At 44.6% G+C, this 15,337-nt stretch overlaps 1 protein-coding gene across 1 annotated transcript in view; it reads right to left on the reverse strand.

Annotated features, from left to right (window-relative positions):
• Positions 1 to 15,337, reverse strand: part of GPLD1 (glycosylphosphatidylinositol specific phospholipase D1) — a 54,377-nt gene that overhangs the window by 8,092 nt on the left and 30,948 nt on the right. Inside the window, exons 12-20 of the mRNA XM_047794867.1 lie at positions 14,058 to 14,181; positions 11,379 to 11,515; positions 8,237 to 8,423; positions 4,904 to 5,014; positions 4,411 to 4,485; positions 4,155 to 4,311; positions 3,200 to 3,341; positions 2,032 to 2,137; positions 1,845 to 1,938 (exon numbers count right to left, since the gene is read on the reverse strand). Of these exons, the coding sequence (XP_047650823.1) occupies positions 1,845 to 1,938; positions 2,032 to 2,137; positions 3,200 to 3,341; positions 4,155 to 4,311; positions 4,411 to 4,485; positions 4,904 to 5,014; positions 8,237 to 8,423; positions 11,379 to 11,515; positions 14,058 to 14,181 (1,133 nt within the window). The remainder of the gene's footprint in view (positions 1 to 1,844; positions 1,939 to 2,031; positions 2,138 to 3,199; positions 3,342 to 4,154; positions 4,312 to 4,410; positions 4,486 to 4,903; positions 5,015 to 8,236; positions 8,424 to 11,378; positions 11,516 to 14,057; positions 14,182 to 15,337) is intronic.

Below are 15,337 nucleotides of genomic sequence, written 5' to 3' on the forward strand. Positions count from 1 at the left end.
AAGATGTGGTATATGATATCCCTTGTATCTGGAATCTAATATATGGCACAAATGAACCTTTCCACAGAAAAGAAAATCATGGACTTGGAGAACAGACTTGTGGTTGCCAAGGGGCAGGGGGAGGGAGTGGGATGGATTGGGAGCTTGGGATTAATAGATGAAAACCATTGCCTTTGGAATGGATTAGCAATGAGATCCTGCTGTGTAGCACTGGGAACTATGTCTAGTCACTTATGATGGAGCATGATAATGTGAGAAAAAAGAATGTATACACGTATTGTATGTGTAACTGGGTCACCATGCTTGCTGTACTGTAGAAAAAAATTGTATTGGGGAAATAACAATAAAAAAATTTTTAAAAAAGTTACCAGTGTGGCCGTTTTCTTGGACAACCTCATGCTGTTTTTATAGCCGACTGTCAACTAGAAGCAACAGAGCTCAGAGCAGAGCCAGAAAGAGCAGTCAGAAATAAAAGCTGGGGGCAGGGAGACAGCTAGGGAACAAACTTTTTAAAGACTTGGCAATGTAAACTCTTTAACATGAGGATAAACAACTTGACCTAAACACAAAATACTCAGGATGAAAGCCCAAAGAATCAAGAAAAATCGAAACAGAGAAAACCTTTATTTCCTTCTGCTTCTTTAGGGTGGCCAGGAATCTAGCAACACCTGGAACCCTCTGTCCACTCCTGCCTCCTCCTGCCCCAGGGAGGAGGGTGATGTGTGGCTTCTCCCTATGGCTCTGCCTGCCCCCTGCAGGATGGCTACCCTGGCTGTAGTTCTGTGTGGCACAGGAATGCACATGGGCCATGTCCAGCTCTACCTGCTAGATCCAGGTGTGAGTCCGCACCTCTCAGCTGCTTCTACCAAACCTTCTGCCTATGACATGTGCACATCTGCCATGCAGACCCAAATTCTCCTTTGGGTGGCAAAGATCAGGAAGCCTGAATGTAGCTGCACATCTAGACCATGTTCTTCAATCCAGTTTCTAAAAGGCACGTGGAGAAGCCCTAAGCGCGTATTACTAAGTGAAAGAAACCAACCTGAAAAGGGTATGTGTTTAAAAAGAATATTCAACATGAGAACAGGCTCAAGGTAGAAATTAAGTGTGGAAAAATACATGTACACACATATATAAGCTGAAGTTCTAAAATGTCTGGATAAGGGATGATTTTTTTTTCTTCTATGTGCTTCCTTGTATTTTCAGAAATTTCTACAATAAGCATAATTCACTTATATAATCTTGGAGGGAGTAGATTTAGATAAACAAAATGTTCTATTAACATATAGCCTCCATGGAGTTCCCATTATGGCTCAGCGGTAACGAACCTGACTAGTACACATGAGGACGTGGGTTTGATCCCTAGCATTGCTCAGTGAATTAAGGATCCCGTGTTGCTGTGGCATAGGCCGGCAGCTATAGCTCTGAATCGACTCCTAGCCTGGGAACTTCCATGTGCTGCAGGTGCAGCCCTAAAAAGACCACACCCACACCCCCACACACCCTCCGAGTAGACCTATTCCTGGTAAACTGATAAAATTTGCTAAGCTCTTCTCTAGCTCCAAGCTCAATGGGATAGGAGCTTTAAAAAAACACACCAAATAACTTTTATGTGTGATTTTAAACAAATCTTTGAAGGGGGTATTATAAGTTGTATTTTGCAAATGCTAAGTTCAGAGAAGTTAAGAAAGTTCCCCAAGGTGATCCAGCTTGCTCTTAATGAGAAAAGGAAATATTCAAACTCAGGTCTGTCTGCCTCCACATCTCCTAACTTTCTCCCAATATGACATGGTCAGGAGCCACATGACTGAAAAAGAAGCAAAGTTTCATCATGGGTGACCTACCTCGAGTTGGAGCCCCAACCAGCAGCACTTGCGTCCGGGTCCCATTCACCATCACGTGGCCACTTGACAGGGAGGTCCCTAGTTTCCCCATTGCCTGTGAAATTCAACAAGTCAGTGTCAATAGAGTACAGCTAAGAAAACTTTGTCCGTGGTGTCCACTCTCCTGGGGAGTCAGGGGCTGCCATACCTTGTCTCCAGACACGGTAAACCAACTTTGGCAGTTTGGCGGGAAATAGCCATACACCCGTCCCAGGCTCTGTTTCTCATCCCGAGTTCGGAACAAATGGGCCAAACTGGAATAAAGCACACTGGGCTTAGCTGCTGTGACGGGATTAAATGCGGCCAGGTACTCAGATCCCAGGAAAGACAACCCACCCATGTCCCCCTTCCCTGCATGCTCTTGGTCCCTGTGATCCTAGGCTTGGGCGTGGGGGGCTTTCAGAGTGAATCAAGTATCAAGGCTCTCCACCCAAGAGGTTCACCACTCTACTTCCCCACTGACAAAAGAGAGGGATGCCTACTGTTACGGGCTGAATGATGTTCCCCCACAATTCATATGTTGAAATTGTGGAGTTTCCATCATGGCTTAGCAGAAACAAATCTGCCTAGCATCCATGAGGACGCAGGTTCGATCCCTGGCCTCACTCAGTGGGTTAAGGATCCAGCATTGCCATGGGCTGTGGTGTAGGTTGCAGACACGGCTCAGATCTGGTATTGCTGTGGCTGTGGTGAAGCCAGTGGCTACAGCTCCGATTTGACCCCTAGTCTGAGAACCTCCATATGCCACTGGTATGGCCCTAAAAAGACCAAAAAAAAAAAAAAAGAAAAGAAAAGAAGTCCTAAGCATACCTCAAAGTATGAGGGCATTTGCAGATAGGGTCTTTAAAGAGGTAAATATGCTAAAATGAGGTCATTAGGTTGGGGCCCTGGTCCTATATGACTCATGCCCTTATCAGAAGGTGGAAAGACACAAAGGATGGACACACGGAAAAGAGGCAGCGTGAGGACACAGGGAAAAGATGGCCATCTTACATGGAAGAGAGATGCCTCAGAAGGAACCAACCCTACCAACACCTTGATCTCAGATTTCTAGCCTCCAGATCGGTGAGATCATGAAGCCCTGATGCTTAAGCCACCCAGGCTATGGTACCCCGTATGGCAGCCCTGGCAAACCAACACACGTATTTCTCACCCTTTTAAACTTCTACGGAGGAGCATCTGCAACCTTAGCCCACAGCCATACCTTTTCCTTAAAGAGTCAAAATTTCTTAGCCACTTCTCAACCTCACACTTACTGGGCCCCCATGGCTGCAGTGCTTGTGCTCACCGGCCCCTGGGCCCCACTCTCAGCTCACCTACTGGCATTCTTCCAGGTTGGGCTCCCAACCAACAGCAAGGTCCCGTTGTTCACATTGACACCGTGTAGAGAGTATCCGAACCAGGCGAAGTCCTCCTGGCCTCTCACCACCCAGTTGGCTGCCTCCACGTTCAGCTTTTCTGCACAAGATGACCAGTGCCTTTTACTTTACATGGGAAAACTACTGGATGGAAAGAGTGGACTCTTTTTGTAGGAGAATGAGAAACAGGTTCATTGGCCTGAAGTTTTGCCAAAACCCTTATGTGCCCCCATGCTGTTCCCAGGGTCCCAATGTCAGAAATGAATCTCATGCTTCACATAAGAAATACATTTCTAGAACTCACTTCTGTGGCATGAGGATGCAACTTTAGAAAGAGGGCCAGTTAGGGAGCTCCTGTCTGGGCTCAGCAGTAACAAACCCAACTAGTATCCATGAGGATGCAGGTTCGATCTCTGACCTTGCTTAGTGGGTTAAGGATCCGGTGTTGCTCTGAGCTGTGGTGTAGATTGCAGATGTGTCTTGGATCCTGTGTTGCTGTGGCTGTGGTGTAGGCCAGCAGCTGTAGCTCCAATTTGACCCCTAGCCTGGGAATTTCCATATGCTGCAGGTACAGCCCTAAAAATAGACAAAAATTAATTAATTAAAAGAGGGCCAGTTAGAGCATCACTGGGATGCTTGAGTGTTTTTACTCCTCCATTGAGACACAATGAGAATCACTATTGCCCCCCTCCTTTGGATCTGGATCTACAAATTGGGCCGCCATTTGTACATTTAGTGAATCTATTCATGTTACTTGCCAGATCACCTGCAAGGGCAAGAGTCTTAGAAAACTGAGGTGAAATGATATACGACAAGGCAAATAGGACAAAAACCCATACATCAGGAAAGGCACCACAGATCAGAGCACTGGTGGTCTCTGCCTACCTCACCCCCACCCCTCAGCAAGCACTACCTTTGTTGCTGTGGCTGGCGCCAGAATAAAACGCAGCCACAATTCCCCTCTGCTTCCCTCCACCAGGTGCAAAAGGGGAGCCGATCACCAGGTCAGGCTCCCTATCTCCATCCATATCTGCTGCCAGGAGGGTCCAGCCCAAGTTACAGTAGGTGTCCTGAAGAGGAAGCAGGAAACCATGTTTTACCCAGCCCTGGAGGCAGTTAGGATGCAGCAAATTCGAGTTTTCTGTACCTGGCAAAGGTGGTGAGCATACCTGGCAAGAGATGGTGATATTGGGGGAAGAAGCTATTCCTCTGTATTTAGAACCAAAGTAGACGTACACAGCACCCTAAGGCAAGGCAAACCACAGGGAAATCATAAGACTCAGTGGTGACCAAGAACCTTAAATAATAGTAAGACAAAGATGACTGATGATGAGATCAATCACCATCAGAGCCCTGGAGGGTCAGCAGCTTAGTTACTGACAGAACTTAGCCATCAGTTCTGTGCATGGCTAAGTACCTGGTGGAATTGGGACATTCCATCCATAAAGCCAAACTAAACCCAAAGAGGCAGAAGCAGAAGCAGCCAGGTAACCTGAGATCAATCAAGGACCCGAGTGGGGTCAGAGGTCACCTCCCCACAGACACTCTGCCCAGCACCCCTGCTGTCTGCTTTTCTCCGACGGCTCTCTGGGCACTGGCCCACTCAGTGACTCTTCCCCTGCTGCCCTGTCCCCCCACCATCACCTCTGGCAGCTGTCTTACTGTGTATGTCAGTTTTTCAGAGCCCACCGAGGGGGCTCCCACTGCCAGGTCAGGCACACCATCCTTGTTAAAGTCCAGCACGGCCACGGCTGAGCCAAACCGACCTGAGGGCTGAAGAGGCACCAGTTACTTCCCCTGGACTAAGCCACAACCTTCGGAGGAGCACTCCCAACTCTCTGGGGGATCCCACCTGGCACCCCAGGACCAGGGACAAAACCGCAGCCACCTGTCACCCATCTGTGACCCACCAAATGTCTCACTCTGCCATGTTTTTGGCACATCTGTCTGCCTCAAAGGGAACATGAGGTACCAGAGAGGAGAAAGTCGGTTCTTACAAGGTTTAGATTTTTGGAAAATGGTCTGGTATGTATTATACTGCATTTTGAGGACCAGACTCCTCAAGGGACATATCCAAAATGATAACCACATAACACCAGCAACAGCACCTAACATTCATCAAGTGCTCAGGATGTTCTAAAGCCACTGCTGGCCAAGTGTGGTAGCCACTAGCTAAATGAGGTCACTGCATTTAAATTTAAATTACTTAACAGACAAAAAAAAAAAAAAAAAGTCAGCTTTTCGGTTGCACTGGCCACATTTCAAATGCTCAAAAGCCAATGTACTTTGGGAGTTTCCATCATGGCACAGTGGAAAGGAATCTGACTAGAAACCATGAGGTTGCAGGTTCCATCCCTGGCTTTGCTCAGTGGATTAAGGATCCGGCGTTGCCGTGAGGTGTGGTATAAGTTGCAGACATGACTTGGATCCCTCATTGCTGTGGCTGTGGCGTAGGCCATCAGCTGTAGCTCCGATTAGACCCCTAGCCTGGGAACCTCCATATGCCGTGGGTGTGGCCCTGGAAAAAAAAAAAAAAATCCAATGTGCTTTGTAGCTCCCATACTGAATAGCACATAAAACCATCGTCCCAGAAAGTTCTATTGACAACACTGCAGTAGACACTCTTTAAGCATTTTACGTGGATTAAGGTAGATACTTTTATTCTCCCCACTTTCATGGTTTACAGATGGAAAACTCTGTCCATTCAGGGACAGTTTCCTTCCAAGGTGGACTGTCTGGATCTTTCATCTCCTGTGGTCAGGAATCAGCCTACACCTAAAAGTAGCTCATGAGGTTCTCCTATTCTTTCACAATGTCAGTAAAAATGAAGAGTCTTTCACAAGAGATGTTTGGCCACATAACACACATGACCCAGAACCTACATCTATTATAGATTGGCTAATCTCTCTACACCTGTGTGCAGTGGCATCTGAGAACACAGCAACTTGATAAGCAAGAGAGGATTGCCCCAGGACACAGGCCCCTGGGGACTGGGTGGGGACCAGTAAGTCAGGGCCCTGGTCAACTGAAGACCAGCAACTCTACCATAAAAAGCCCCCTTTTGGGGTAATTCCAAGCACAGCACAGCACTCTATCCACTGAGCTAGCTCTACTCATCTTCCACTTTATAGACAAGGACACAAAAATTCACAGCAGCCCAGAGACGCACGTGGGATTCCCATCCCTAGCGCATGTCTGAATCTTCCAAATAATCGGGCCATGTTCCAAATCATCAAAAGTCACCAGAGAAGAGATCATGGGGCTACCGCCTTCCTCAACCACAGTGTCTTTGAGCGAGTTCATCTGCAGGAAGCAGTTGCCTCTCCTTCCTTGTCCACAGGGTCCCAAAGGATTATACTTTCCACCACAATCTGACAGAGGAATGGCTTGGTGAAGAAGAAGCAACAAAATGAGTTGACTTCTTTTGGAACTTTCTCGTGTGGTGTCAGAGGGTTCCAGAAAATGCTGTCCCTCTGGGACTGTGTGACCTCCTACACCGGCTCATCAACTTATTAACACCTCTCAGACTCAGGCCTCCTTCCATTAGAGTTGAAACTGCATTATAAACCACTGGACTTCATTGCTTAAAGTATGTTCAGGTGTGCCATCTTATTTGGTCTTCATAGCATTAACTCCACTGCGAAAGGTTTAGTGGTACGTCTGGACAAGAACCATTCAGACCCAATATTCCCCTGGTGTTTGACATTTGGAGCTTTAAATGCTGCTGAAGCCCCCACACTCATCTGTGGCTGGTAGCAGGGCTCTGGGGCCCCTCTTTGTTTATTCCCTGATAAATACCAATGACATCAGGAAGGAGGCCCTTCAGGGTCTCTTGTGCTCCCAAGAGGAATTCATGCTGCCTCCATGTGGAACATCTATACAGCCATTGTGGGAATTTTCTGATGATGAATAACCACTTAAACAAAGGAATGAAATCTTTAAAAAGCCTGGAGTTTACTTAATAGCAATTTACCAGTGTTGGTCTCTTAATTTTGACAAGTACACCATAATTATGTAAGATGTTAACATAGGGAAAACTGGGAGAAGGGTACATGGGAATTCCCTGTACTGTCTTTACAACTTTTCTGTGAATCTAAAATTCTTTCAAGGGAGTTCCCTGGTGGTCTAGTGGTTAGGATCCTATAGCTCAGGTTAATCCCTGGTCTGGGAACTGAGATCCCACATCAAGCCACTGCATGTTGTGGCCAAAAAATAATTTTTCCTACTGTTTAACACAGGGAACTATATCCAGTCTCATTTGATAGAACATGATAGAAGATGAGAAAAAGAATATATATATGTATATGTATATATGACTGGGTCACTCAGCTGTATAGCAGAAATTGACACAAATTATAAATCAATTATAGTTTAATTTTAAAAACTTTTCAAAAATAAAAAATACATTAAAAATTTTTTTAAGTTTTTTAAAATAAAATTCTTGGGAGTTCCCAACGTGGCCCAGTGGGTTAAGAATCTGACTGCAGAGGCTCGGGTCACTGCAGGGACACAAGTTTGATCCCTGACCCAATGTAGTGGGTTAAAATTTCTGGCATTGCCACAGCTGCAGCTCAGATCACAGCTGCAGCTTGGATTCAATCCCTGGACTGGGAACTTCCATATTCCACAATGCAGCCATTAAACAAACAAAAAAACAAATAAAATTATTAGTGGATAAAACATTTGCATAAAAAAACCAGAACAAAACAAAATGAGGTTTTATATTACCAAGACATCTCATCTTGATCAGCTACTCAAAGCCACTAAATAGTATGTGTATTTCTGGAAGGTGCTAGACTAAACACTCAATGTTAGAACGAGATTTAATGAAGCGAATATGCCCTTAAAAGTGAAAAGTGCTACACAAATTCAGGCCGCCAGATGTCTGTTACGATCATTATTCTTACTATTGATCTTTCACCCTGGGGAGTTTGCCAGAAAATGTGGGCAGTGGCTTATTGGCACCGAAAGGGAAAACATGAGATGGGGTCTCACCTGGAAACCCTCCAGGATCCTGTGGGCCTCCTTGTCCAGGTCTAGATCAACAGGGGGCAAGCCCAGATCATTGCCATAAATGAGGTACACTCGCCCCACCTGGATGTGGCCTGGGTGACTATAGCCTGGGGCGCCCACCACCAGGTCTCCATGTCCATCCTGGTTGAGGTCAGCTGAGGTCATTGCCCTGTAAGGAAGAGGAAGGAACCCACTTTGTGTCTAGTGACATTCATGGATAAAACCCTCTCCTGCTCATTGCCTTTCTAGATTCTAGAACTTCCTCTCATTAATTTTTCCATCCTGCATGAACTGCTCTGAGTATTTACCTCTGAGGTTAAATTTTGTGTGTGATTGTCTCATTGTCTGGGGGAAAAAACAACAAAATTGGACAAATAAACCTTTGGACATTTTTAGACCATATAACCTGAGTAGATAATAAGCATCCTCACAAAGCCTCCCACCCTACATGCAAAACCCAGAGCAGCCAAAGCACAGTTCTGGGTTCCACCCGAGAGCAGAGAGCAAATTCACCATCAGCCAATGACATGTTGCTTTATGCTCAGCTCAACTCATTCCAATTTGTTACCTGATCAAAGACAAGCTTGTGATAAGTAGACCATTTTATTTCTACCATAGCTACATAGGGTGACTTACATTGGAAAAAATTAACTGCCCAACAGATTTAGTGGATGTTTCTAAATGAGATTCCATGAGTCAATGGTTCAAATGTCTCTGTTGGGGCTGGAATAACCAAAAATCACTTACTTACTTACTTATTTATTTTCAGGTGCAGCATATGAAGTTCTTGGCTAGGGGTTGAATAGGACCTGCAGTTGCCAGCCCACGAAATGCCAGATCCAAGCCACATCTGCAACCTACACAATAGCTCATGGCAATGCCAGATCCTTAACCCATTGAGCGAGGCCAGGGAGCGAACCCACATCCTCATGGGTACTAGTCAGGTTTGTTTCTCACTAAGCCACAACAGGAACTCCCAAAAGTCATTTATTTATTCATTTGAGTTCTGATGGCCACATAAAGAATAAAGAGCAAGATAGAGGGAAAAGAGATGAGCAATTTCTAGAGGGTTTGATGCCTGGTGAATGGGTCGGATGCACACTGTGGAGATACTGCTAGTCTCTGTAATCCTGGGGCTGGATGCTGGCCAGTAATGGCCCCCTGGGGGAAGGACCTCTGTGCCGCTGTCCCCTGTGTGGCAGCGAGCCCAGCAGGAGGACGTTATTTGGATTTTCAGGAAGGCAGCCAAGAAGAGCCATTCATTATTCCCAGATGAATGGCTAGTAAAAACAGCATTCAGCTCCCATTCCCTGTGCTAAAGCTGAATGCATTAGTGAGCAGCCTCAAGAGGAAGGGCTGTCAGTAGACAGTTCCAAGGAAAATGCAATGTCACTTGGGATTTAAAAGTGTGGCTTAAAAAGAGAGGTTTCACCAAAACCTCCAAAAAAATATATATATATATATATGTAGTCATTTGTATATCCTTGGGCTCAGTATGGTTGCAAATCCTGGTCCCCCTCAAACCATGTTCCCTTATGGAGTTTATGACTAATCTTTCTATCCAAAACTTGATTCCCTTTCTTGTCCCCTCTGACCTCAATCCTGTGCTAAGTGAACACTAATCAACCAGAGTCAGATGACTAAAACAGCTGGTGTCCACCACATCGTTAATGTACTAAAACTGCTATTATAGATATCATCATTAATGTCCAAATTCAGACTGTTCCTCCAGGTCAAGGTGACCTAACAGACCCCTGAGCTGTGGATCACCTGGCCAGAGAATTGTAAACTAAAAACATCCTGACCCCCAAAACTATGATTAAGAAAAGTCACAGCAATATCACAAGATGATGATTGGCCCAGTTTCACTGGTCTTCCCCTTTAAAAACACCCCTAACTCAAAGACCAGACTGAAGTGGACCTGAGGGTTGTTTCCCATCCCCTTGCTTGGTGCCCTGCAATAAACACTGTACTTTCCTTCACTGCAACCCAGTATCAGTAGATTGGCTTTACAGAGGAGTGGATCAAGAAGATGTGGTACATGTATGTGATGGAATATTACTCAGCCATTAAAAGGAACAAAATACCAGCATTTTTAGCACATGGATGGACCTAGAAATTATGCTAAGTGAAGTCAGCCATACAATGAGACACCAACATCAAATGCTTTCACTGACATGTGGAATCTGAAAAAAGGACAGACTGAATTTCATTACAGAACAGATACTGACTCGCAGACTTTGAAAAACTTATGGTTTCCAAAGGAGACAGTTTGGGGGGAGGGGGGATGCGCTGGGGTTGTGGGATGGAAATTCTATAAAATTGGATTGTGATGATCATTGTACAACTACAAATGTAATAAATTCATTGAGTAATAAAAAAATAGAATAATTTAAAAAAGTAAATTGGCTTTGCTGTGCATTGGGCAAGAAGATCCAAGTTTGGTTTGATAGCAGTCGATTTTTAAAATCAGAGGAATCCCTAACATTCTCTTTATAAAATTATTGCGGTGTACTAGGCTTTTGCCTTATGAAGAAGCTTTAATAGTCCAGTCACTATAACAGCTACCTGCTTTTATCCTTTTAATGACATTAGATGCCCCAAAATAGGTAACAATGTATCTCCAAAAACATTGAAGCTTTACAAGGATCATATAAAAGAATACTTTATTGTTGTGGTTATTTAGTAAAATAAAAGTTCCTTTATTTGAACATACTTTGACCAATGTTAAGGAGATAGTTTTATCATTACCATAACTTAGCCACTAAATTAATGTGGTGTTTTGTTGTTTTTTGTCTCTTTTTGTCTTTTTAGGGTCTCACCCATGGCATATGGAGGTTCCCAGGCTAGGGGTCCAATCAAAACTGTAGCCACCAGCCTATGCCCCAGCAATAAAGAATCGTTAACCCAATGAGTGAGGCCAGGGATTGAACCCGAGTCCTCATGGATGCTGGTCGGGTGTGCTAACCGCTGAGCCATGACAGCAACTCCAAATTAATGTTTTTGTTGATGGTGAACTCATTGGAAGATAAGTGCTAGTAGGAACCCTTTCAAACATGTGTGAATGACTGCCTGAAATTAACACTGATGAAAACATTCAGGATTTAGATAAACTCACACCTACCAACCAAGCCTTGTGTAAGGAAATGACAAGTAGTAAGATGCTGTGGGGCTAGAAACTTGCTTCACTGGCTGAGAGCTGCCGATAAACATTTCCCGAATGCTCCTCTCCAAACTCTGGTACATGAAGGATAAGGAATCCTGAAAGAAAATGATCACAGACAGAAAAAGACACGGCATAATCAACACAACTGCCAATTCCTGTCAAAGGCATTGGACACTTTTACAAGCGCTAAAAAAGAAAATGTTGATTCCTATCAATGAATAAGACTTCAGACTGGAAATTTGAGTGAAATCACACCCCTGATATGTGCTCAGGAATAGGGGTTACAGCTCTGGAGGTCAGGACTGAGATGGGAAGGAGTCAGCTGGGATTAACCTCAACCAAGTCAAGATAGTCTATTAATTTGTAAGCTGTAACTGAACAAAATAACTGTTAAGGACTAGAATTTTTTAAAAGATGAGTCCATTCAAATCTAGAACTGTAATTATATTTGCTTATTTATCCTTCCTCTCTCTGCCCCCAGAACAAATGAACTGGAATACCACCGGGATGCCAGAAACCCTCCAAACCACACCCACATTGAGATGCCGCTGGGTTTACTTCGAGTCCCAAGAAGCCAGGCAGGCCTGAGGGGTCACGAGCAGAGTGCTGGGAGCTGTATACAAGGGGTGCAGGAAAAAAAAGAGAGAGAACGGGGTGGGGGGACAACAAACCCCTTGGATGTTGAATTGTTCTTTTTTTTTTGTCTTTTTAGGGCCACGTGCAGCATATGGAGGTTCCCAGGCTAGGAGTCAAATCAGAGCTGTAGCTGCTGGTCTATGCCAGAGCCACAGCAACACCAGATCCAAGCCACATCTACCACCTACACCACAGTTTGCAGAAATGCTGGATCCTCAGCCCACTGAGCAAGGCCAGGGATCAAACCTGCGTCCTTATGGATACTAATCATATTTGTTTCTGCTGAGCCAGGACAGGAACTCCCTGAATTGTTCTTAATATGGTTACCACAGAGATACTAATACAGATGGGAGTGGCCCTGAGCTACCCGGCCAGGCATTAGATACATCCAAGTTCAGAGGATGCAACTCAGAATCCACCCAGAGGTGACGTAAGACCAAACAAGAATCCCCAGGCCTGCCCCAGAGTGGAATCAGCTCAGAGCCAAGGGGCAGCCCTGGACAGCTCAGGATCCAGAGAAATACAGGTTACAAGGGCCCTGCAGGAAGGGACTGTGCCTTCTGTTTTTCCAGTCTAACCCCTCTGGCAGGCCCCCCCTCCAGATTGCTCATCTGACACCCAGTTCTGGCTTCCTCATTCACCCAGGAAGCACCATGCCAGGGCTTTGAAACAAAGTCCTTCTCTTATGCAATTTTTCCTTTTGCAAAGGAGACAGATCCAAATTATTGTAGGACAGAATGATACACACTTTGACAGAGCTTCCCAGGTCTGAGTCTCACTACATAATTTGCAGAACTCATTGCAAAATAAAAATACAGGCGTTCCCACTGTGGCACAGCAGAAACGAATCTGACTAGTATCCATGAGGATGTGGGTTCGATCCCTGGCCTCGCTCAGTGGGTTAAGGATCTAGCATTGCCATGAGCTGTGGTGTAGGTCGCAGACATGGCTCGGATCCCACATTGCTGTGGCTGTGGTGTAGGCTGGCAGCGATTCAACACCTAGCCTGGGAAACTCCAGATGCCTCAGGTTCAGCGGCCCTAAAAATAAATGAATAAATAAACAAAGGAATAAAAAAGGCAAAGAAAATTCAGAGTACCTTGTTCAAAAGTTATTAAGAATTTTAAAGCAATGACAGCTGAGCATTAAACTAAGCATGGGGCCCAAGTGTGGCGAAGGGGGCCCTCTGTGTGACTGCACAGGCCGCACACCATGAAGTAGGCTCCTGTCCAGTTCACAATGTCATGTAAACCCTTTTCTACCAGTCAGATGCCTACTTTCCTTCCCAGCTCTCTCAAGAACCTTGTATCCCTTGTCTTGTGTTCCAGGCAAATAACACTGGGATTTCCAAACACCCAGAAAATGTCCCAATCCACGACCAGAAATACAAGCTCACTGATGAAAAACGGTCTACTACTCAAGGCCTAACTCAAATGCCACCTCCTCCATGAAGCCTTCTCTGATGGTAGGGAAGGAATTTTTTTGTTTAATCTGAGAGGCTAGGTATCCCCCTGCCCCCAGCCGTGGTATTGGTTACATTTACTCACAAATGGTTATTTTTGTGTTTATCACCTCTATTAGACTGAAATTTTTTAAATATCAGAGTTTATTTCCCTTTCACCTTCTATGCCCCCAGTAGAATGTCTGACACTTAAGAGATGATCTCATGGGAGAATTTCATATGCACTGGTGTCCCCCTAGCCTGGGGGTCTATAAAGTGTGTCTGTTGTTGACACACACTGCAGTAAGGACAAAGCAGGACAGGTGTGGTACCCAGGGCCACTTTGGGCTCCACTGGGCTTACCAAAGGCCACTGAGTTCCAGACTCACATCATAGGATCTCTGGAACAAACCAGACTTGGAGGCCAAGAATACTTGCAGGCCTGGCTCATGCCAAGGTGACTTTCAACGAATAATCGATGAAACGGCCAGTTGAGTCTACAAAATCTGATTATCACAAGAAGTAGCAAGCTCTCTCCATTAAAAGCAGAGAATTCTTACCGAGGTCCAGGAATCCACACTAAAGAACACTCCTCTTTTGGTATAGTTTATATGTTTTTCAATATCTTTAGTCAGGGCTCCAGTCACATTTCTATGAAAATCATTTTTCTGTACTTGTGAGCTGCTGAAAAGAGAGAGGAATAAAATGGTTAAGATTGAGGCAATACGGAGTTCCTATTTTGGCTCAGCAGGTTACGAACCCAACTAGGATCCATGAGGATGCAAGTTCAATCCCTGGCCTTACTCAGTGGGTTAAGAATCCAACGTTGCTGTGAGCTGCAGTGTAGGTCACAGATATGGCTTGGATCCTGCGTTTCTGTGGCATAGGATTCAATCAACCTTCTGCAGCTCTGATTCGACCCCTAGACTGGGAACTTCCATATGTCATACATATGGCCCTAAAGAGCCAAAAAAAAAAAAAAAAGACTGAGGCAATAGCAGCCCCCTCAAATAACTGAGTTGAAAATTATAGTCAAGTTTGTTGCAGGTTAATATTACCATCTGCAAGTTGAAGGAATAGCAACACAAAAACCAAAATTTTAGAAAAACTTTTATAGAGGATTCCACATCTTTTAGCAATGGTTTTCAGCAGTTAGTTGCGATTTTGGTATTTTCATGAGAGGAGATGAGCTCAAGTCCATCTGCTCTGCCATCTTGTTTCTAAATCCTCTCCACAACGTCTTTTAATAAACACATTTTCTTTGTCTTTTTCTTTTTTGTCTTTTTATGGCTACACCCATGCCATAAGGAAGTACCCAGGCTAGGGGTCAAATCAGGGCTATAGCCATGGGCAATGCCAGATCTGAGCTGCATCTGTGACCTACACCACAGTTCATGGCAACGCTGGATCCTTAACCCACTGAGCGAGGCAGGGATCAAACCTGCGACCTCACAGATACTAGTCAGATTAATTTCCACTGAGCCAAGACGGGAACTCCAAAACATGTTTTAATAAGCACATTTTCAAGGTTGAAAAGCCTGTCCTTAACAAAAATACTTCGTCAGCCTCAAAGTTTTATGAAACACAAAAGATTTGAATTCCTTCCAGGTTACTTTTTTAAAAAATCAAAAGTTACAACACTTCATACAAATTGCCAAGAAGTGGTCAGAAATGGCCAGAGCTGTTCAGGAAACCAGAAGGCAGGTATAATGATTTATCTTTAAAGACATTAGAGAATTAATTATACAATAAAAATACATTTTCAAAACCATGTATTTTAACTAGTCTACAAACCAGATGCCTAAAGAAGCCAGACAGGGAGTTCCCTCCGTGGCTCAGT

Source organism: Phacochoerus africanus, chromosome 9 (assembly GCF_016906955.1).
Source record: "Phacochoerus africanus isolate WHEZ1 chromosome 9, ROS_Pafr_v1, whole genome shotgun sequence".
NCBI classification, from domain to species: Eukaryota; Metazoa; Chordata; class Mammalia; order Artiodactyla; family Suidae; genus Phacochoerus; species Phacochoerus africanus.